This window comes from Delphinus delphis, chromosome X, assembly GCF_949987515.2.
Source record: "Delphinus delphis chromosome X, mDelDel1.2, whole genome shotgun sequence".
Taxonomy (NCBI): Eukaryota; Metazoa; Chordata; class Mammalia; order Artiodactyla; family Delphinidae; genus Delphinus; species Delphinus delphis.
In genome coordinates this window covers 117,512,519-117,533,975 of record NC_082704.1, presented here as the reverse complement: position 1 = coordinate 117,533,975, position 21,457 = coordinate 117,512,519, and the positions used below count along the sequence as shown (strand labels likewise).

General features: G+C 45.2%; 1 protein-coding gene across 1 annotated transcript; it reads left to right on the top strand.

Moving 5' to 3' along the window:
* Positions 1-3,239: 3,239 nt before the first annotated feature.
* MSL3 (MSL complex subunit 3) lies at positions 3,240-20,964 on the top strand. The gene is made up of 13 exons (XM_060002932.1): positions 3,240-3,383; positions 4,610-4,692; positions 5,093-5,188; positions 5,523-5,623; positions 6,425-6,510; positions 7,056-7,178; positions 7,987-8,147; positions 8,921-9,079; positions 10,603-10,865; positions 11,545-11,654; positions 15,477-15,576; positions 15,936-16,020; positions 18,605-20,964. Exons 1-13 carry the CDS (start codon positions 3,282-3,284, stop codon positions 18,702-18,704), a joined length of 1,569 nt encoding a protein of 522 aa, XP_059858915.1. The 5' UTR covers positions 3,240-3,281; the 3' UTR covers positions 18,705-20,964.
* The last annotated feature ends 493 nt before the right edge of the window (positions 20,965-21,457 follow it).

The following is a 21,457-nucleotide window of genomic DNA, read 5'->3' as shown; positions in this document are numbered from 1 at the left end:
TTAAGGAGGATACTTCAGTCTCTCTGTATTATCTTCCTAATAGTCCTCACTGTAGAGCCCCTGGTGTGCTATGTTCTCTCAATGGTCTTAAATGCATGGTCACAGCCATCAGCAGTACATCAGATGGTCTCACTGCACTTAGAGAAACAGAAACAAGATGAATAACGAGATAAACAGCAAAAACAATTCTTCCACGGATCTGACATCAAAACCTATGTGAGTTTCACAATGAGACAAGAACAATTTTACTCTTTTGGTGACTGAGAGTGGCGCTAATACCAAAGTTTTGTTCAATCTCTCCCATATGAGAGGATGACCAAAAGGGGAGAACTGGGGCTTCCCTGGTGGCGCAGTGGTTGAGAGTCCGCCTGCCGATGCAGGGGACCCGGGTTCGTGCCCCGGTCCGGGAAGATCCCACATGCCGCGGAGCAGCTGGGCCCGTGAGCCCTGGCCGCTGAGCCTGTGCGTCCGGAGCCTGTGCTCCGCAACGGGAGAGGCCACAGCAGTGAGAGGCCCGCGTATGGGGGAAAAAAAAGGGGGGGGGGAATAACAGTCTAATTAATTAAACAAAGAGGCCATTAGACCGAGGTGGCTCTAATGCCTTGGCATTCTAGGTAAGCAAACCAAAATCTAAGCCTGTTAGTTCCTCAAGGTTATGAAATCAAAATGATAAGGACAACCAATCACAAACAGCCAACTGGTCTTTATGCTGTAGCCAATCAACACTTGCCTTACATCTGCCTTTTCTCTGTGAAAGCCTCTCCCTGAGCTACTCACAGTGTGGCACTCCTAACCACATCTGGTTGGGTACTGCCAGATTCCAACAGATTTCTGCTCAAATAAACTCTTAAAATGTTTAATATCTTCAGTTTAACAAGAGCACTTCCACTCGGGAGCTTTTTCTGACACTCTCCCTCCTCGTAGGGAGATGTAAGCACTTGTGTCTGTTCTCTTCCCGGCCAGCTTTATCAGAGCACTCATGAGGCTTGCACTTGCTTGCATGCTCTGCCCCTCCTGAAATGTGTCCTCTTTGAGGCCAGGGGTAATATCTGTATCCTACTTTATGTGTCTAGCATCCAGCACACAGGAGGCTCACACAAAGGCATTTACACAAAGGCATATACAGTGAATAGACTGATTTATTCCTAAAACAACACTGAGGTAGAAGCCACTATTATCTTCACTTTAAATGTAAGAAAACTGCATCACAGAGAGGCTAATCACTTGTCCAAGGTTACACATGAACTAGGAAGTGACAAGTGTGGGACTGGATCCCAGAGCCCACCATGTTCTTTACCTTTACCCGCAAGAGGAAAAGATGCTCTACCCGCATTAGACATGGAGACCTCTCTGGTGGGTCCTAATCTGGATGAGGGCTGCAACGGGTGTTCCCATTGGTGGGATTCGTAGCTTTTATGATACTGAAGGCTTTTGCATTCTTGGACTTTTTGGGGAGACGGGGAAAAAGACATTGCTCAAGGACATAAGGGGTAGAAATGGAGAGAAACAAAAGAAAGCAGCCAAAGTTTTGCTGTGAAAGCCTAGAATCTGGAGAGGAAATCTCCATTCACCAGCAAGAAAAATAAAAACATTAATACTTGAGTTATGGCTTAACCATGACATGCAATTGCTTGTGCCCCAGAGCTCCCCCTGCCATTTACGGGGAACACCATCGTCAAAATCTCGTCCCTGATAAACCACAACCTGAAGAGGAATCATGACTCCAGTTCTGGCTTCTCCACTGTATTATCCCAGACACAGGTCTTCCGTGGCTTCCCCCAACCTGTCCCTCCTCTGATAGCCCTTATTCTGGCCAATGGACCTAGCACTCACCCAACTGGTTATGCCAGAAAATCTGGAAGTCTTCCAAGATTCCTCCTTCACTTTCCACCTTCACATTCAATTGATGTCTGAGTTTTGTGGATTCTATTTCATAAATCCATAATCTATCCAATCAGTCTTCACTGTATGCTAAGAGTGTGCAATGATGAACTGGATGAGATTCCCTCCAGCCCTGCCTTCCCAAGCTTCAAGGAGTTGAGCATCTTAAAGAGGACATTTTGCAAATGAACAGCCCTCCTACTGCAGAGTAGTAAATGCAAGAAATGGATAAATAGAGGGCTGGTGGGGTGGGGGAAATCCCGGAGGGGTGTATCATCATCTAGGGAAGCCTGAGGGGTTTTCTCTTGGCTGTGTCCAAAGTGAAGTCTGTATGTGTACCAGGAACCCAGTGAAGGCGGAGGCAAGTGCAAATTTCTGGAGTCAAGAACAGAGCCCAGAGTGTGGCGGACTGGCAATTCACTACCACCCCAGAGCCTCAAAGCTGGTCTCCAGTTGGGTCTTAATTCAGCAACTACACTGCCTAAAGACTTTCCATTCCTCAAAAGAAAACAAACCCAGCACCATCTTTCCTGTCTGTAGAGGTTTGCCCTTCAAGAAGCGTCTCCCAGCATTTGTCATTCGTCCTGAGCATCCCCTCAGGTACCTGCTAGTACAACACCTCTCACCTGTAGGGAGTTTTCGGTGTACAGTATTGGAGAAGACAGACCTTGAGGGAGCATCTCTGCGAGTTCTGGGGGTTGGAAAACCATGGAACGACCTGGTAAGGACCCATCAGCCTCGCCGCCCACGGCTCACCCGCTGTCACTGGGAGCCTCCAGGCCTGCCACCTGCTTGTCCTGGCCCCGATATGTCCCAGTGCTTTATTCACTCTTCCACCACCCTTCGCCCCCCGCCCAAGGCCACTGCCCATCTAGACCCGACCCCAGCCCGACGTCCTCCCCGCGTGGCCACCGTGCTCTGCTAAGGTGGAGGATGCGGCGCGGCCAGGGAGCTCCCGGAAGGCAGCCGCCGGCCGGCTTCCCCACAGCCAGTGCCCACCCCAGACGGGCTCTCTCCTAGCGTCTCCCGTCCCCGGACCGGAGAGCGGGTGTCCGGCGCGAAGACCCTGTGGGCCCTGCTTCGGCCGCCTTTCCCAGGAGGGCGCGAGGGGCCGGCCGCTCTGCGGGCGGACCTCGGCCGCGGGCTCCCCACTCGCAGCCCAGCGGGGACTCGCAGGGGCGCGCTCGATCGGGAGCGCGCGCGCCCGGCTGCTCCGAGGTCCGGCAGTGGCGCGAGGCGGGCAGAGGCGGAGCCGAGGGCGGGCCGGTCGCAGCCTCCGCCAGTCCCCGCTCCTTCCCCACCACCCCAGCAGAAGCGCGCCACCTCCCCGCCCCCACTCCCCTCCCCCACCGCGCGCGCTCCTCCCGCCCCGGAGCCTCGCCCTCCGCCACGATGAGCAAATGAGCGCGAGCGAGGGCATGAAATTTAAATTCCACTCAGGGGAGAAAGTGCTGTGCTTCGAGCCTGACCCCACCAAGGCGCGAGTGCTGTACGATGCCAAGGTGCCGCCGCGGAGGGACAGGGAGGAGGCGCGGGACGGGGACCCCGGGACGGGAGGCGAATGCGGATGCGGGTGTGGACGGCGCCGCGGAGCGGGGGAAGTGGCGGGGCCCGGGTGCTCCCTGCTCGCGGCTCCTCGGCCTGCGCGGCGCCACACGGGCGACAGGGGGCGCTCTCAGAACACCGCGCTGGGGAGCCTGGGCCCGGGCGCTTCCGCTTCCGCTTCCGTCCGGTGCCTGGGGTGTACTGGCGCCCTCGGAATATGGTGTGCGAAGTCTTAGGCCGGGGAGCTGGCAGCGGGGTCCGCCTGTCCAGGAGATCGCTGGCACACAGCTTCTGCCTTGCGTTTAGCCCCTCATTCTGTGCGATCTAGTGCCGCGTGGGCTCCCAGTCGTGTCTAGGCTCGCCCCCTCCCGTAGGCCGCGACCCCCACCCCGAGGGCAAGGTTGCCCGGCTGTCATAGTCCTTCGGGGCCTTGCAGCATTTAGGTTTTCAGTCTCCGTGTCGCGCCCCGTGCCTGTCCGCCTAAGTCTCCGGGGCTCGGGGGACGTTGAGCCACATCTGCAGCAACTAAGGTCTGAACGGCCAGAGGGAGTTGGCCTCGCACTCCGGGAGTTGGGGACTAGCCCCGGGCCCCAGGTGTGTCTGGGAGGTGCTGCCCTTTGGGGGATTGCCCAAGCCTTCCGGGCTCTACATTTTACTTTCGGACTTTACCCCCGCTGCCCCCGTCTCAGTGTTCTGTTTGCTGTGCTTCCTCCCTCCCCGCCTTGAGTCTCCCCAAGGGTGACACGCCCCATCATTTGCCCCAGGCGTTTTCCAGGGGACACCGTTGGGAGGGATGGCGTTAAGCTGCGAGCCGAACTGGACCTGGACGCAGCGGAGCCCAGGAGACTACAACTCCCAAAGGTCTCTCGGCTGCAGCTCGCTTGTCTAGCCTGTACCCTTTTTAGTTAGTGACAGTTCGGCCGGCCAGTGGTTTCGGAAGCTGCACCCGTTCTCACACTCAGAGACCAATCGGGGTGGTTGGAGGGATGCTTCCTATTTTGAGGCATCCACTCAGAAAAAAAAATGGAATTGAAAGGAAAAATGTTTCAGTCCAGCTCTCTGTCTAAAAAAGGAGAGAATGCTTTCTTTTCTTTTACGAAAAGGTCTATGATTTAGTTTTCCTGATTCAGCTTCTAATATTCTCTATGCTCTATCGTTTGTGGACGATATTTCCTGGTTTCAGATTGTCGATGTTATTGTTGGGAAAGACGAAAAAGGCAGAAAGATCCCAGAATATCTGATCCATTTTAATGGTTGGAACAGAAGGTGAGTGTACTTGTTAAACCGGCCTGAAAATTGATCACCTCTGCACAGGAACATTGCAAACTTCTTTGTTAAGTTCTAGAGACACTCCTAGGAAAGTTTCATTTCCTGTTTTTGCTTTTTTAAAAAAATCAAACCTTGCCTACTCTGAAGAATGATTATTTCTAAGTCGATTATATTTGGATTCTCTATGGGTAATTTTGGAAACCCCAGTTGCTTCTGTGTCTGAATGAGTTCCGTTTTCAGTTTATTTACGTCTTTTTTGTGATTTTAAAATATTTAAATAGTTTTCTAAAATGTACGTAATTCTGAGACATCTGTTCCTGTGAGGTGCTTTTAACATTTGTTTCATATCAAACTAAAATAATGAATTTTACATTCTTTTCCTTTTTTGTTTGATTAGCTGGGATAGATGGGCAGCTGAAGATCATGTCCTTCGTGACACCGATGAAAATCGGAGATTACAGCGTAAATTGGCAAGGAAAGCTGTAGCTCGCCTGTAAGAATACAAAGAGCCTATAAATGTTACTCAGTGTGTTTTCTTTTAGTGTTTAGAATTTTTATGGAATAAAAGTTCTAAAATCTGGTAAACATGGTTTCTTAAGTAATTTTACATTTTTAAAGTGTGTTAGCGAATAGTGTTTCTATTGTATTCGAAATAACTGCTGTGCTTTCAGAGAGGTTATTGTGTAGTATTCTGAAGTGGAGATTACCAGTTCTGTTTTAAAGTTTAATTATATCTTAGGTACTTAAGAATTACTGTTATTGTGTTTTGGTTTTTTTCTCAAGACCAATATCAGTCATCGTCAGCATTTCAGTTGTGTTTGTTTCAGGAGAAGCACAGGAAGAAAGAGGAAGCGCTGCAGGTTGCCTGGTGTGGACTCTGTCTTAAAAAGCCTCCCTGCTGAAGAAAAAGATGAAAATGTTGAAAACTGTGAGTGGCTTGACTCATTTTCTCTGGTTAAAAGGAGTTTTACCTAGTTCTTTTATACCGCAGGATTGAGGGGGAAGATTCATTCGAATTACAGACAGGGAAACATTTTAAGCTCATTACATAAAACATTTGCCCCTTTTGTTGGTAACAATTAAAGTAGCAGTCAATAAGTTTCTAATTAGACTTCATCAGTCTTGCACATGACCACTGCCTTCTCAGCCAGTGTCTTTATATGGACCCCTCAGAGGTGCATTCTCATGTTTTCTTCTTGGTACATTGCTCCACTTATGAATGCGCCAGGGAACCATAGGGTCCTAGGTGACTGAACACTTGCAGATCATTTACCTGTGTGGTTTTTGCATTCCCTTGAAATTGGTGTTATATTTTTTCAAAATAAATTTCTATTCTGAAAGGTACAGTAATTGTGTTCAGCGTTTAAAATTTATGCAGGATAGGGCTTCCCTGGTGGCAGAGTGGTTGAGAGTCCGCCTGCCGATGCAGGGGACACGGGTTCATGCCCCGGTCCAGGAAGATCCCACATGCTGCGGAGCAGCTGCGCCCGTGAGCCATGGCTGCTGAGTCTGCGCGTCCGGAGCCTCGGCTCCGCAACGGGAGAGGCCACAACAGTGAGAGGCCCGCGTACCACAAAAAACAAACAAACAAACAAAAAAAAAAATTTATGCAGGATAGTAGTTTATTATTACCAGCAGTAGGACATGCATGCCACCTTAAAGAATTGTAAACATAAGGGTTAGGGAAGTGTATAATGCAGGTTTGCCTGGTGTTTTTTGTTTTACCTAGCAATAAGCAGTTCCTCTGATGACAGTAGTGAAGAAAAGGATGAAGAAATAAGTGAAGAAAGTGATATTGAAGAAAAGACTGAAGTGGTATAAAGTTTTTATTGTAAAAACTCTTTGTCTTTGGCATATATTTTAGTGGTAAATTTCTAGTTGTGAAATGTTTTTTTTAACCAAATATTATAAAATTGTACTTCATATATAAGGGGAAATAGCCCTTAACCCTTACTTATAGTTACTGTAAGAACCTCTCCATGGCTCTTCATACCCATAAAGGGTTTTCACAAATCATAGTTACCTCTTTCTTTCCAGTGAAAGTGTGAACTTTTTATAATGCCGATTAAGTATCAGAGTTTGGCATATTCTGTTTGCCTGTCTACAAAGTTAACATGAATCCCACTGGTAAAGTTAAGTTGGGAAGAAGCAAAATAATCATTTGCAGTGTGGTTAGTGGCCTAAAACAAGTTAACTTTTGGCTTTTAATATACTTTTCATTAGAACACTTGGCATCATTACTGGTGTAAATGTCGAAGATTAACTGGGTTTGTTTCATTGTAGGCTGTCCTTATGTTAGTCCTTCTTTGGATATAGACTCTCTGTTTTAGGTAGCTAAAAATGGAATTGTGATATTGCAGAAGGAAGAACCGGAGCTGCATGCAAAAAAGGAAATGGAAGAAAGAACAATAACTATAGAAATCCCTGAAGTTCTGAAGAAGAAGCTTGAGGACGATTGTTACTATATCAACAGGAGGAAACGGGTATACAGGGATAACATATAAAACATGGATCTGTAATAGAGCTTTCATTTAGCTGTATTTTGCAATCTTAAAAAGTTGAGAACCTTGGAGGAATGAAATTCATATTTTAAGTTTTGTACTGAGTCGGGTTTTAAACTTCTCTGACAGTACTGTTCTGCTGATGAAAGTGTGCAGTCTTTTCCAGCCCTGGCTGCCCATTAGAATCTTCTAGGGAGCTTCGCAAAGTCCTGATGCCTGGGCTTCAACCAAGAGGTCAAGGTGAAATTGATTCTTGGTGTTGGGGGTGGCAGCTGTGGATATCTTAGAGGCTCCGCAGGTGGTTCTAATGGATCACTAAGCTGAGAATCACTGCTTGCATTTATTTTAAAAATTATTACTGTAATCTACATGGGGATATGATCAGTAGAAGAAAAACGTCAAAGAGCTTCAAAGCACATTTGCTTAAAAAATTATCTTCAAACACAATTGGCTTTATTTTTGAGCTTCAAAAATGATGTAGAGGGCTTCCCTGGTGGCGCAGTGGTTGAGAGTCCGCCTGCCGATATCGGCACGGGACACGGGTTCCTGCGCCGGTTCGGGAAGATCCCACATGCCGCGGAGCGGCTGGGCCCGTGAGCCATGATGGCCGCTGAGCCTGCGCGTCCGGAGCCTGTGCTCCGCAACGGGAGAGGCCACAGCAGTGAGAGGCCCGCGTACCGCAAAAAAAAAAAAAAAAAAAAAAAAAGATATAGACAAGACCACTGTTTCTTGGAATGTATGGTTTATACAATGGGATGTATACATCAGATGTTTATATTTTTCTTAACAGTTAGTGAAACTTCCATGCCAGACCAACATCATAACTATTTTGGAATCATACGTGAAGCATTTTGCTATCAATGCAGCCTTTTCAGCCAATGAGAGGCCTCGCCACCATCATACTATGCCACATGCCAACATGAATGTGCATTATATCCCAGCAGAAAAGAAGTAAGTAGGGGAGGGATGCTTGGCGTTTCATGGTTCGCTTCGGGTATTAGAGAAGTGACTTCCATTTAGAACAAGTAACATGTCTCTGTTTCAGTTATTATGAATTCATTTACTATAGCACTTGATGATTCACGTAATAACCAGTTTAATTTCAAAATATTGTCCCTTTTTCGGAATGTTCAGTAACTCCTTAGGTATGTGGTGTGGATCCATTGAGTATATGCAGTGCCTCAACACCTGGAGTTTTTTTCAATGATGTAATTTAGGGAGATAACTCTTTTTCTTCCTTGAGAAGAACCAGAATGGGGGATGAGAATTTTATCGAGGCTTGTTTACAAACAGGTCTTTATCCTAGTCTGAGTAATTGTCCTTATAGCTTGCCTTGGGCACATGAGCCAGCAGGAGTAGAATCAGACACGTAGATTGTTCAAGTTTAAACAGGTGTGTTAGTTCGTCAGGACCGCCCCCTTCAGCTCCTGGTGATTGGGGTCTGTCCACCTTCTGCAGCACAGACTGCTTGGGCTCCTTGTGTGGCACTGGGCATATTCATTTGTGTTCAGTGTGGTAAGGTAAAATTATTTATTGCACTTTATATTATAGATCTGTGTTCCCATTTAATTCTTTATTATTAGCATCTACAGGCTAACTTTATTTTTTACACACATAGGTATAGTATATAGCATTTAAAACTCTTCCTTCTTAAAATGTGCAATTTCACTGTGACATTTTGGAAAGTTCTTTTATTGCATCTCTAATCTCTTTAATCCTCGCAGCGTTGACCTTTGTAAGGAGATGGTGGATGGATTAAGAATAACCTTTGATTACACTCTCCCATTGGTTTTGCTTTATCCATATGAACAAGTTCAGTATAAAAAGGTGACTTCGTCCAAATTTTTTCTTCCGATTAAGGAAAGTACCACAAACACTAATAGGTAAGTTAACTTGCAGTTCAACCATCAGATATCATCAATGAAATAGCTAAATCTGTTTTTGAAGATTTCCATTGGATGCTATGGGGCCAACACGTTTGGAGGAGGGAGTAAATTGCAAAGCGCCCATACTGGTGGTTTTCTTTTTTCCTGGGTAAGCTAAGTCGTCATTCACTTGCAAATGGCTCTAAAAGGTTTTACCAAGTGAAGATTTCAGTGTAGAGAAGTTGGCTCTCGTGTAGCCATCCTGTGCTTTCCAAAGACAGTTGGGTGAAGAGAGCACGGCCTGAGAAAGGTAGATGTGGGTTTGAATTTGGCTCCCTCGCGTATAGGTTGTGTGGCTTGGGGAGGTGTCTTCTGAGCCTCTTGCTTTTGCCTCTGTACGATGGAAAGAACATTTGCTTCTGTAGGTAGTTATTAAATGGGGACGTTCATAAAGGGCTGGCCACCTTTGCCCTTCAGGTAAGGTTAGTTTCCTTCTCGGTCTGCTGTGTCACCACTTTCTTCCCTCAGTGGCCAAGCATTTCCAAATATATTTTCTTTGGCGGGGTTGAAAGTCCCCCAGCCTGAGTCTATGCCTACATCTGTGTAAGCTACTTCCCTCTCCCTCGAGGCCTGTCTTCCTGAGAGTGGTCTGTTCTCATGATTTCCACTCATCCATCTCTTGCCTGTTTACCATCTGCCTTTGTCTCCCACCTCCCTCTGCTCCCAAGGGGCACTGACAGCCTCCCACTTGGTGTGCCATGTGTCGGCCACCTTTCCTCCCACCCCATCCCTTTCCTTCCCGGGTCCTGTCTCCTGGTTGTCTGCCTCATGACCGTCTCTTCTCAGCCTGCCTTCCTTCCCCATTGGTTCCACCCCATTTGAGAGGCCTGTGTGACTCACTGGGGACCTGTGTTGATGTCCCCATGCCCTCCTCCAAACCTCGAGGTTCCCAGTGTCTGGGGTGGACCGTGTGTTGCCACAAAATTTGGCCGATGTTTGTGGCGTTTCTAATCTTACCAGTAGTTACACTGTGATGAGATAATGTGGTATTATTCTCTCCACCAGGGTTTCTCAACCTTGGCTCTACTGATGTTTTGAACCGTATCATCTTTTGTGGTGGGACCGTCCTGTGCATTGTAGGAAGTTGGGCAGCATCCCTGGGCTCCACCCATTAGATCCCAATGGCACTTTCCCAGTTGTGACAATCAAAACTGTCTCCAGAAGGTGTCAGTGTCCCCTGGCAGAGTGGAATCACTCCCAGTTGAGAACCACTGATCTAAAACAAGTATAAAAGGGCATCACAATCTTTAATGCCAGTGTGCCTTGAGAAATTATTTAAAGGGTTAAAATGATTTAATAGGTTTAGTTACTTTTGAAGAAAATATTCGTTTTGGCACATCTGGAAGTGAAAGTTTCTAAGCCTCCTGGAGTGGAGTGGAGGGTGTGTTTACTGTGTGAAAGAAGACGTTGAAGAACCCCTCCAGGTTTTACAGAGATTCTGTGGGCCAGGCACGTGTGACGTTCTCCCCTGTCTTCCGCAGGAACCCAGAGGAGCTCTCTCCAAGCCCACCTTTGTTGAATCCATCCACACCACAGTCCGCAGAGAGTCAGCCAACCACAGGCGAGCCAGCCACCCCCAAAAGGCGCAAAGCCGAGCCGGAAGCCTTGCAGTCTCTGAGGCGGTCCACACGCCACTCCGCTAATTGCGACCGGCTGTCGGAGAGCAGCGCCTCGCCTCAGCCCAAGCGCCGGCAGCAGGACGCGTCTGCCAGCATGCCCAAGTTGTTCCTGCACCTGGAAAAGAGTAGGTCCACTCCCCATGCAGGAAGGCTCCGCCGGGGAGAGCCGATGTTGCACTTCGTGCTCCTGAAACGACTGCAGCCGGCAGGAGGTGCTGGGGGAGAACAGGACGAGCACAGGGTCACATCCAGATTCGCCTGCTCAGCTCTGGGAATTTGACTCCGGAGTTCGGCCCGCCTGAGGCTCATGAGGCATTGTCCCTAACCTACCCTCAGCTATAGCTAGGAGAAGGGAGCCCCCCACGCCTTCAGCTCCACAGCGTGGATCCTTGGCGCTGACCGGTTAGAACTGGCCCGCAAGTCTGGTAGCAGCCCCTCCCCTCAGCCCTAATCTGCCGGTACTGGGCGGTACTGGGCAACCGCTAGTTACTTCCGGTCCCTATGGATTTGCCTCTGCTGGGCGTGTGTTCATATCAGTAGAATCGTACTATATGTGGCCTTCTGTTTGCGGCTTCTTTCACTTAACATAATGTTTTCAAGGTTCATCACATAGCATATCTCAGTACTTGATTCCTTTGCTTTGCTTTTTTCCGCCAAATAATGTTCCAGGTATTGTCTTTAATAGGGAAGTCTTATTGTTAAAGATTAATAACGTCTCTGCTGCTTGTAAAGGTCTTCCAGCAATCTTTAATTCAGTAACTGTGTGATTTACAAGTGAATAATTGACATCTTTTCCTTTTGAAGAGACACCCGTTCATAGCAGATCATCCTCACCCGTTCCTCTGACCCCTAGCAAGGAAGGGAGTGCGGTGTTTGCTGGCTTTGAAGGCAGAAGAACTAATGAAATAAATGAGGTAAAGAGTTAGTGCCTGCTGTTCATCCCCAGTGAGTCCTTCCTTCTGTGGTTTCTTAAATCCTGCAGGAGGAAGTTGGGTTTTCTTAGAAGAAGCATTATGTTACTCTTGCTGCGGATAGTAACAGAATTGTTCATATGATTGTAACGTATTTGTGGTTTCTAAAATGAGACAATGGTTAGGACTCCAGCCCTACACTTAACATTCATCTTTTATTTCAAATAAGTACAAGTATTGAAGTGTGAGGATTTTCATTTTATGGAACAGTTATCAGCACATCTTTTCTGCAAAAGGCCAGAAAGTAAATATTTTAAACCTTGTGGGCCACACAGTTGCTGTTGAGCCTACCCACCCCCGAAGCATCCACAGGCACTCTGTGAATGAATGAGTGTGCTGCGGTCCAATGAAACTTTATTCATGGATGCTGAAATTGGAACATCAGATAATTTTTGTATGTTATGAAATATTCCACTTTGGGCATTTTCTCAATCATTTAAAAATAAGAAACCCATCCTCGGGACTTCCCTGGTGGCACAGTGGTTAAGAATCCGCCTGCCAATGCAGGGGACACGGGTTCGAGCCCTGGGCCGGGAAGATCCCACATGCCGCAGAGCCACTAAGCCCGTGCGCCACAACTACTGAGCCTGCGCTCTAGAGCTCGTGAGCCACAACTACTGAGCCTGCGTGCTGCAACTACTGAAGCCTGCGTGCCTAGAGCCCACGCTCTGCAACAAGAGAAGCCACAATGAGAAGCCCGCACACCGCAACAGAAGAGCAGCCCCCGCTCGCCGCAACTAGAGAAAGCCCGTGCGCAGCAACGAAGGCCCAACGTGGAGAAAAATAAATAAAATAAATGAAATAAATAAATATTTTTTAAAAACCATCCTCAACAGTAGTATTATAATCATCCCTTTCAGGGCATGCTATATGCCCGCATTGTGCCAGGCGCTTGACCTAAATTACCTCGAGTTCTCGAGAATAGCCTCACCACCAGAGTTCCATTTTATGGATGGGAAAACTTCAATTTAAAACTATTTTTAAGGCCAGTTAACTGAGGTAGGTAGTGAGTGTTTCAGGAGTTCGGGAGATGTCTTAGCCCACTGGGGTATTCTGTGAATCTCACCTAGGAAGTGGGATTTTTCTTGTTTCTGTGCATAGGGAAGGATGGCTTTACTAGAAAGAATATTTGATGACAGGGGTCGGCAAACTTTTCTTATACAGGGTCAGATTGTAAATATCTTCAGGGTTGTGCACCAGCGTGAAAACAGTATGGAAAGTTCACAAATGAATGAGTGTGCAGTGTCCCTCCAAAATTCATTCACGCACGCTAGTAATTGAATTTCATATGACTTTCATATGTCGTGAAGTATTATTCATTTGATTTTTTAAAAACCATTAAAAACGTAACCGTGGGGCTTCCCTGGTGGCGCAGTGGTTGGGAGTTCGCCTGCCAATGCAGGGGACGCGGCTGGGCCCGCAGGCCATAGCCGCTGGGCCTGCGCGTCCGGAGCCTGTGCTCCGCAGCCGGAGAGGCCACAGCAGTGAGAGGCCCGCGTACTGCAAAAAAAAAAAAAAAAAAAACGAAAAACGAAACCGTTCTTAGCACATGGGGGTTGGATTTGGCCCAAGGGCTGTAAGTTGGCCGACCCCTGCTAGAAAACTCAATTTGTGTTACAGTGATGTTGAGGGAAGATTTAGGAAATTCCTAGTGCAAGCAGTCCCTGATTTTCCATTTTTCAGACAAGAGGGCCCTGCAAGTGTTATTATTTATGGGGAATCATGTTTCTTCTAGAAGACATCTGAATATTGAGGCACGGCCATTCCCTATCTGGTCACTGGTGCAAGGCCGCCATCTAGTGGTTATAGGTAGAGCTGTAAGCTCTAGTGAAAAAGGATTTCTAGTCAATGGTTGGAGTTGGGCAGACTCTCAATGATTCGTGAGACCTTAGTGCATTCCCCCTCCATAAGTGCCTATACTGGAGTATGTTTTCCCCAGGGCTCTGCATCCTGACCACCTGAGACTCACTCTCCCAATGACGTTCACTGCCCCACCACATGCGGAGGGTCTGGACTCACATTCCTGCTTGAGATCACAGGTGGTTCCCGTGCACACCCCAGTTAAGAATCCTCCACTAGAAACCTGTTATTTTCCCCCATAATGCATCTTTGATAAATAGGAGATGATTCACTGCACTGAGATGCAAAATTGAGTGAGGTAGACTGGCTTGCTAACTAACCAGATGAGCTGCTTTTGCACACGTGCACTTCATGCCTCCAGTGATCTCAGACTCCCCTATGTTCACTTTGAGTATCATTGTCGAAAACAGTTCCCGAGCTTCAGCTGTGTGCACCACGGGGTTAGGTGCTGGGGATAGTGTAAAGGTGCTGAAACTTACTCCTACCCTGAGCCTTGTACAGCACAGAAGGGTGGGGTCAGTGAGGCAAGGGCTGAAGCCCAGACATTCTGCATGGAGTCATATGGAACCGTGGTGGTACTTGTTAACTTCTACGATTTCATTTGATTAAATTGACTACATCATCAGCCTTTCTCGGGTCGTTTTGGCATCCTTCTGCTTGGTCTTGTAGAGGGTTTCCTTTGACGCTACTATTTCCAGATTAAATTTGACAGATCTCAAAAAGCAAAACAGCAACTCAGGAGAAGTGTTCTATAATTTGCTGAAGTATTTCTGTGGAAGCTCATCAGAGAGTTTTGAAATTCAACTCGTACTTTAACAAAAGCCCCCAATCCACCCACAGTTCTGAAATTCAAAGCGAAGGAAAAGAAATCAGTTACCAGGGTTGAAGTCTATTTTCACTTGATTCAATGGATGAAATTAGGTTCCAAAGTGAATCTAACATAGCAGAAAATTAGACAACCTTGAAACAATGGTAACATCATTACTCAAAACATCTTTGGATCACTTTTTATTGCTTCACTGTCTAAAAAGCAGAATTTTCAGTAAAGGAAAAGGGGCAAGATGACCAAAACAGTTACAGCTAATTTACAGGTAGTAGCTATTGAAAATTAGAAAATAAAGTATTTCCCTAATCTAATTTTAAGTCTTCCTTCCTCATTTTATTTAATTTTATAAGTTTGTGTTATTTGATATAGTGGCATTTTTTTAAAATTTATTTATTTATTTTTGGCAGTGTTGGGTCTTCGTTGCTGTACGCGGGCTTTCTCTAGTTGCAGCGAGCGGGGGCTACTCTTCGTTGCGGTGCATGGGCTTCTCATTGTGGTGGCTTCTCTTGTTGCAGAGCATGGACTCTAGGTGTGCGGGCCTCAGTAGTTGTGGCACGTGGGCTCAGTAGTTGTGGCTCGTGGGCTCTAGAACGCAGGCTCAGTAGTTGTGGCACAGGGGCTTAGTTGCTCCGTGGCATGTGGGATCTTCCTGGACCAGGGCTCGAACCCGTGTCCCCTGCATTGGCAGGTGGATTCTTCACCACTGCGCCACCAGGGAAGCCCGAGTGGCATATTTTTTTCATCGTCATACAATTTGTCATAATTTTTAGGTGGTTAGAAGTGTCTCCATGTTGCCAAGGAAGGTGGGATGGCTTCAGAACCTCCACATTGGTTTCTTGTCATTGTTTTGTTCCACATTTGGTTTCCTCCCATTTTCTGATCCAGCTGTGAGGCAGCTCCAGAGGTGCCAGAGGGATGGGAAGCTTGGGTGTGGAAATGTGACACTTGATGGGTGATGTCTTTCTGCTGGCCTGAGAATGTCAATGTGTATGTGTTTCTGCCGGGGTTCCAAATGTTCAGATCTGTTGGTAGTGGAGTGTTAAGATATAACAACAAAGCATTCAATCTGCTTTTCCCAGGTCCTCTCCTGGAAACTTGTACCTGACAGTTACCCGCCAGGTGACCAGCCACCTCCACCCTCTTACATTTATGGGGCGCAACACTTGCTGCGATTGTTCGGTAAGAAATCCTGGTCCCTGCTTTCTTCTTGCCCTTTTTATTTTCTTTTTTGATTTTAACACTTATAAGCTTATGTACATCTTGTGGTAATTTTGGCGTCTAAGAAAAATCATTAAATGTTGATCTCAAAAAAAAAACACCGAAAGAATCTTAAATTTCATAAAAATTGTGTTTGTAATGTTTGTACTACTACTCTGTTTTTGTGTTCAGTAAGAGTTTTGGTGTTGCTCGGCAACATAGATGTTAATTTCAATTCAAATAAAGACACATGGGGCGCCAGAGGATCCCTGAGTGTGTCCTACTCATCGCCAGATTCTGCCGATTGATTGTAAATGGTTTTGCTTTTATTTTTAATGCAGTGAAACTTCCAGAAATCCTTGGAAAGATGTCCTTTTCTGAGAAGAATCTGAAGGCTTTACTGAAGCACTTTGATCTCTTTCTGAGGTATTGTTATTAGTTTGTCAAAACTTACTCTGCCACCTTATATATGACTTTTCTGAACTTGTCTTCAGCAGATGTGGAAGCTAGCTCTGTGGTATTTTAAATGGTAGCAGTATTACCCAAGTATGGTTGGTTCTAACAGTAATTGTAACATGGGGGTTTGGGGCTATTTTTTTCATAGTTTATCTGGTTTCTAAGTGAAGGGTATTCAATGTACGGAGGTAAAATTTTTTGGTGTCACTAGAAGAATCCAGTTGGATAACCATGTGAATAGAAAATTAATTTTCTAAAGAAGTGATTGAGGTTGATAATAATTTAATTCTATGTATTTTATTCAGGAGTACCCTAAGTATGTGACTTTTCTTTGTTGCATGTATATAAACTAACTTAAATTTACAGGTCTGATTTTGGTGTCTGTTCTGGAGTTAAGATAAATGTGCTGATAGTTTGTGAGTTCGGAGAAAGGTATTGTTTCCTTCACCTGACAGAGCCAGTCATTTTATTAGCGTCAGATCATTTGTCCCGAGGCTCTCTCCCCTCCCCCGCATCTGGGGCTGTGGACCCCAGGCTCCATTATGCCTGTGGCCTAACTCTCCCACCCAGATGTCTATTGACCAGTTCCTCTTGGCGTTCAAGGCTGGTTGTCACTCTGCCTCACCCAGCTTGTCACATCTCCCTGACCTGTTTCTTGATTCTCTTTAAGGGGGTACCTTTTCCTTGTATTTAGTCCCCAACCTGCAAGAGCTAATCAAGTAGGATTCACCAGAGTGGAGACCACTCCAGCCAGAGAAATGGGTCTTGGAGTTTTTAAAAGATATTTGTGTGGGTATTTTGAATAAAGTATCCAATAAGTGGAATTAGACTTTATAACATTTTATTAGAAACAAGTTTCAAAAACGCTCTCTTCCCCTCCAGCCTCCCCCTCAAAAAAAGCCACAGCTCTGTTTGGCTTCAACATTTCGTTAAGCTGAAATCAAATAATGCCAAAATGAGACAGCTGCAAGTTAGCATAGGAGAGGCTGCTGATTTTGAGTTATGCGCAATACGAAATAGAAATTAGGGTTTTAGAAGGTAACTCAGAAAGATTTACAAATAAATGTAGTACGGTTGACCCTTGAACAACATGGGTTTGATCTGCACAGATCGACTTATATGCGGATTTTTAAAAATAGTAAATACTATGTAGTACTACATGATCCATGTGGTTGGTTGAGTCTAGGGATTTGGAAGAACAGTGGATATGGAGGGCCCAACTGTAAGTTATACAGGGATTTTCAACTGTGTAGGGGGTCGGCGCCCCTGACCCACACATTGTTCAAGGGTCAGCTGTAATGGGTTTTGAAAATGTATCCAAAGACGTTAACTAGAGAATCAATGGATCAGTAATTGCTGTAGGAAGGGTACACTCAAAGAAGACAGAGTTATCTCTCAAATGAATTTTGATTTGGTTTTTACTAAAGAAGGTATTGCAGAGGTTTATCCTTATCTTTTTAGGAATTTGGACAGGTGGGAAGAGGCAGGGGAAACAAACAAGGGGCTAATTACTTAGCTTACTAGCTAATGTGGCCCGTGTGAGAATGTTTTAGCCATTCATGGTGAAATATTTGATACTTCAGAGTCAAGGTAGTACCTCTGTGTTGCAGATTCTTGAGTGGCTACATTTTAACATCCATCCATAGTCAGGCATAAGTCAGTGCTGCTTACCTATTTTGGTGGAACTGCAGCACCTTTTGGCATGGCAAATTGGGCCACAAAATGCTCTTCACTAATTAAACCATTCAGTTTTGATTTAACTTAGGCCATGTAAGTACTGTGAATTTCTCAGGTGACATTTATTGATTTTATAATTGATTTTTTACAGTTTTTTTTTTTGTTGTTGTTGTTTGCGGTACGCGGGCCTCTCACTGTCGTGGCCTCTCCCGTTGTGGAGCACAGGCTCCAGACGCACAGGCCCAGCGGCTACGGCTCACGGGGCCAGCCGCTCTGCGGCACGTGGGATCTTCCCGGACCGGGGCACGAACCCTTGTCCCCTGCACCGGCAGGCGGACTCTCAACCACTGCGCCACCAGGGAAGCCCCTATAGTTTGTTTTTAAAAGAGGAAAATGTGGGACTTCTGTGGTCAAGTGGCTAAGACTCCATGCTCCCAATGCCGGGGGCCCGGGTTCCATCCCTGGTCAGGGAACCGCATGCCACAACTAAAGATCCTGCGAGCCTCAACTAAGACCTGGCGTAGCCAAATATAAATAAGTAAATAAAGAAATGAGGAAAATGTAGAAATAGTCACGAGGCCTTTTTGCACAGAAGTGATTATATAATCAAGACTGCCACCTAGTGGAGTTTACGTTCTATTTCTGTTTGTACACTTGATAGTGAAAGGATTCCAATGAAATAGTCATTAACGTCGAAGCCGGATATGTGCAATGAAAGTAACCAGTATATAGACATCAAGATTATATTCATTATTTTTTTTTTCTATCTCATACAGAAAAGAGTGAAATGTTAGAGTGGTTGGAAGTTAAAATTTTGCTTCTTGGTATTTGGCCTTTGTTGTGGTGATCATAGAGGCTATTTGTTTTCTTTTTCCAGGTTTTTAGCAGAATACCATGATGACTTTTTCCCAGAGTCTGCCTATGTTGCTGCCTGTGAGGCACACTACAGCACGAAGAACCCCAGGGCGATTTATTAAGGTTTTGATGGTTCTGGAAGAACAGCTTCTCTATCTAGCTTTGCACTCTCCGTTCCCGATAAAGAACTAGGGAGTTGGTGGGCCTTCCTTACAGGCAGAGCGAATGCGACACTCGCCTTGGGGGTGTGTGGCAGAGGTGGGCCCATTTGTTTGAGTTGCTTACCTACCGTAGTTATTTCTGTTAAGGATTACTTCCTAGGTACCTGAACGGCCTCCAACGTGTGACCCTTGCCACAGTACATGTCATCTGTGACGGCGGGCAAAGAGCAGCTGTGTTCACAGTGAAATGTTCACGAAAGTATGCATAGGTTGGGCTGTTTCAGTAGATGGAGTTACTTGTTAGCAATAACCACATTTTTTAGTTATTTGTTAGCATTAAACAAAATTGTTTTGCAAACCGTTTTCATTCCTGTGATAAGGCTGAGCAACAAAACATTAGTTTTGCTTGGAAACTAAAAAGTAGTCCCAGAATATTTTAGAGGGGGTTGATATTGATGGCAAAAGAAAATTTGCAGCTATACATTTGCTTGTTACAGTTCCTTTTCTATAAAACCTTATTTTTGGTGATCTAAATAAAGCATTGCCTGAATGTTTGAGATTTTATAGCTACACTTGGTTGTGTAATGTTATAGTTCCCTTTCTGTAGGATGTTATTTTGGGTGATCTCAAATAAATCATCTTGTTGGAAAGAACCAAGAGAGAGTTTTCACTCTGGTCTTGTCCTCTTTCTTCATTGTAGAAAAACAGCAAGGTAACTTTGATTCATAACTTTTTTGTGTTTTATTTTGTTTTCCCTTTGTGACTTTTTTATTAAGGACTTTTGTTTTCCTTTCCTTCTTTGATTTTGCCTGACTAGAAGGTGGTTACTGGAAGTTGGGATAGCTCCTCGCTGGTTTGGGGCCAACGTATTTATCCTCTTCCAACATTACCAGCTGATGGTCTCCGAAGTCATCCTTCTAATCCTCACCTAAGTCTCTCACATGCCTGCCCTTTTCTCCAGGATATTTTAGAAAGTTCCAGCTCTGTTTGAGGGATACCAGTACCATACAAGCCTTGAACATAGCATCTGCATTTTCTCGTAGCTCGGTTTAGTTGACCTTAATTTCCAAAGATCACTGGACATGAACGACAAGAGCCACAGGGAGTTTCAAAACTCTCTAAATGGTTCCATCAAAGAGACTTCTGTATACACTGACCCGTGAGAATCAGAACCTCGAAGTCGAGTAATGTCATCTTAGTGCACATAGTTGCTAAGCAAACGTCAGGTTTTGGCTTCTAACCTGGAGTAGCATTTGGGTTCGTGCTAGGTTTCATCTCCATTTGGTTTATGCAATGCTTGTTTAAATCTGGTGCACCTGCAGTATGCTCTGAATTGTTGAAAAAGTTAAATCAGTAATTATCATAGCCTGGAAAAGAAAAAATTTTTCTTTTATTAAGAATCTACTTGTTCAATGTCCCCAATGAAATGAACACAGACTGTCTCTTGGAACATTTATATAGTTATATACCTTGAGTTTACAATTAATGCATTTTCTAATAATGAACAATTATTTTCTTCCCTTAAAGGCATTTTTCTGTGTGTGTGTGGCTTGCGCATGTGGGATATTAGTTCCCCGACCAGGGATCAAACGTGTGCCCCCTGCAGTGGAAGTGCAGAGTCCTAACCACTGGACTGCCAGGTTCTTAATCACAACTTCCCTTAAGCTAATTATTTGTACCTTAGGTTTGATTTAAATAACTGTTCAAAGTATTATCCCTTTATTGTATATTGCTAATAATTTTTCAAATAATTCATCAGTTAAAAAAATGATTTAAATGTCTAGACTGGACTTCCCTGGTGGCGCAGTGATTAAGAATCCGCCTGCCAGTGCAGGGGACACGGATTCAAGCCCTGTTCCGGGAAGATCCCACATGCCGCGGAGCAACTAGGCCCATGCACCACAACTACTGAGCCCGTGTGCCACAACTACTGAAGCCCACTTGCCTAGAGCCCGTGCTCCACAACAAGAGAAGCCACTACAACGAGAAGCCCGTGCACCGCAACGAAGAGCAGCCCCCGCTCGCCACAACTAGAGAAAGCCCGTGCACAGCAATGAAGACCCAACGCAGCCAAAAATGAATAAATTTTTAAAAATTAAAATAAATTTAAAAACTTTAAAGTAAATGAATTTAAATGTCTAGACCATCCTTATAAAAATTATACATTATCCTTTTTTTGTCAATTTTTATAGTTACTTTCCTAAACTGCCAAATCTTGCAGTTAAGTATCACATCATTGGATTAATGTCTTCCTTTTAAGTTGTTTAAAGATGTATTGAAAGTATTTCTATAACTTGTGTGTCATATCAGTTGTACTAGGACTTTGAGAAAAACATGTGAGAAGGAAAAAAACATTTCCGAACAGAAGTAGATTGTAAAGCATTTCATAGTACAGTGTATACAAAAAAAGAAAAATTTACCATTTTACAAAAGTTGACGTCTGTCATTAGGTTATTTTATCAACTCTGTAAACATTTGAGCAAGTGCAATTACCCTGTTTTGCCATTATTTTCTTAATAATTCAGTGGCCCCTGCCCTTTAACATTTAGCCAAAGGTAAGTTTATCTGAACATTTACTGACAACTGTGGTACCAAAAACTGCTAGGTATTGAAAGATGAGAATGAGTAAGGCATTGGTGGGGGGATATAGTTAAGAGAATCTGTACAGCCATACCACTGTTATTTTTACTAACCAAGTTAAGTTAGGAAGTGTG

Excerpts from the sequence above, each read along its gene's own strand:
- MSL3 (XM_060002932.1), top strand. The coding sequence starts at position 3,282 with ATGAGCGCGAGCGAGGGCATGAAATTTAAATTCCACTCAGGGGAGAAA. Across the intron at positions 5,189-5,522 it reads AGGAAAGCTGTAGCTCGCCT|GAGAAGCACAGGAAGAAAGA; the intron begins GTAAGAATACAA and ends TGTTTGTTTCAG. Across the intron at positions 5,624-6,424 it reads AGATGAAAATGTTGAAAACT|CAATAAGCAGTTCCTCTGAT; the intron begins GTGAGTGGCTTG and ends TGTTTTACCTAG.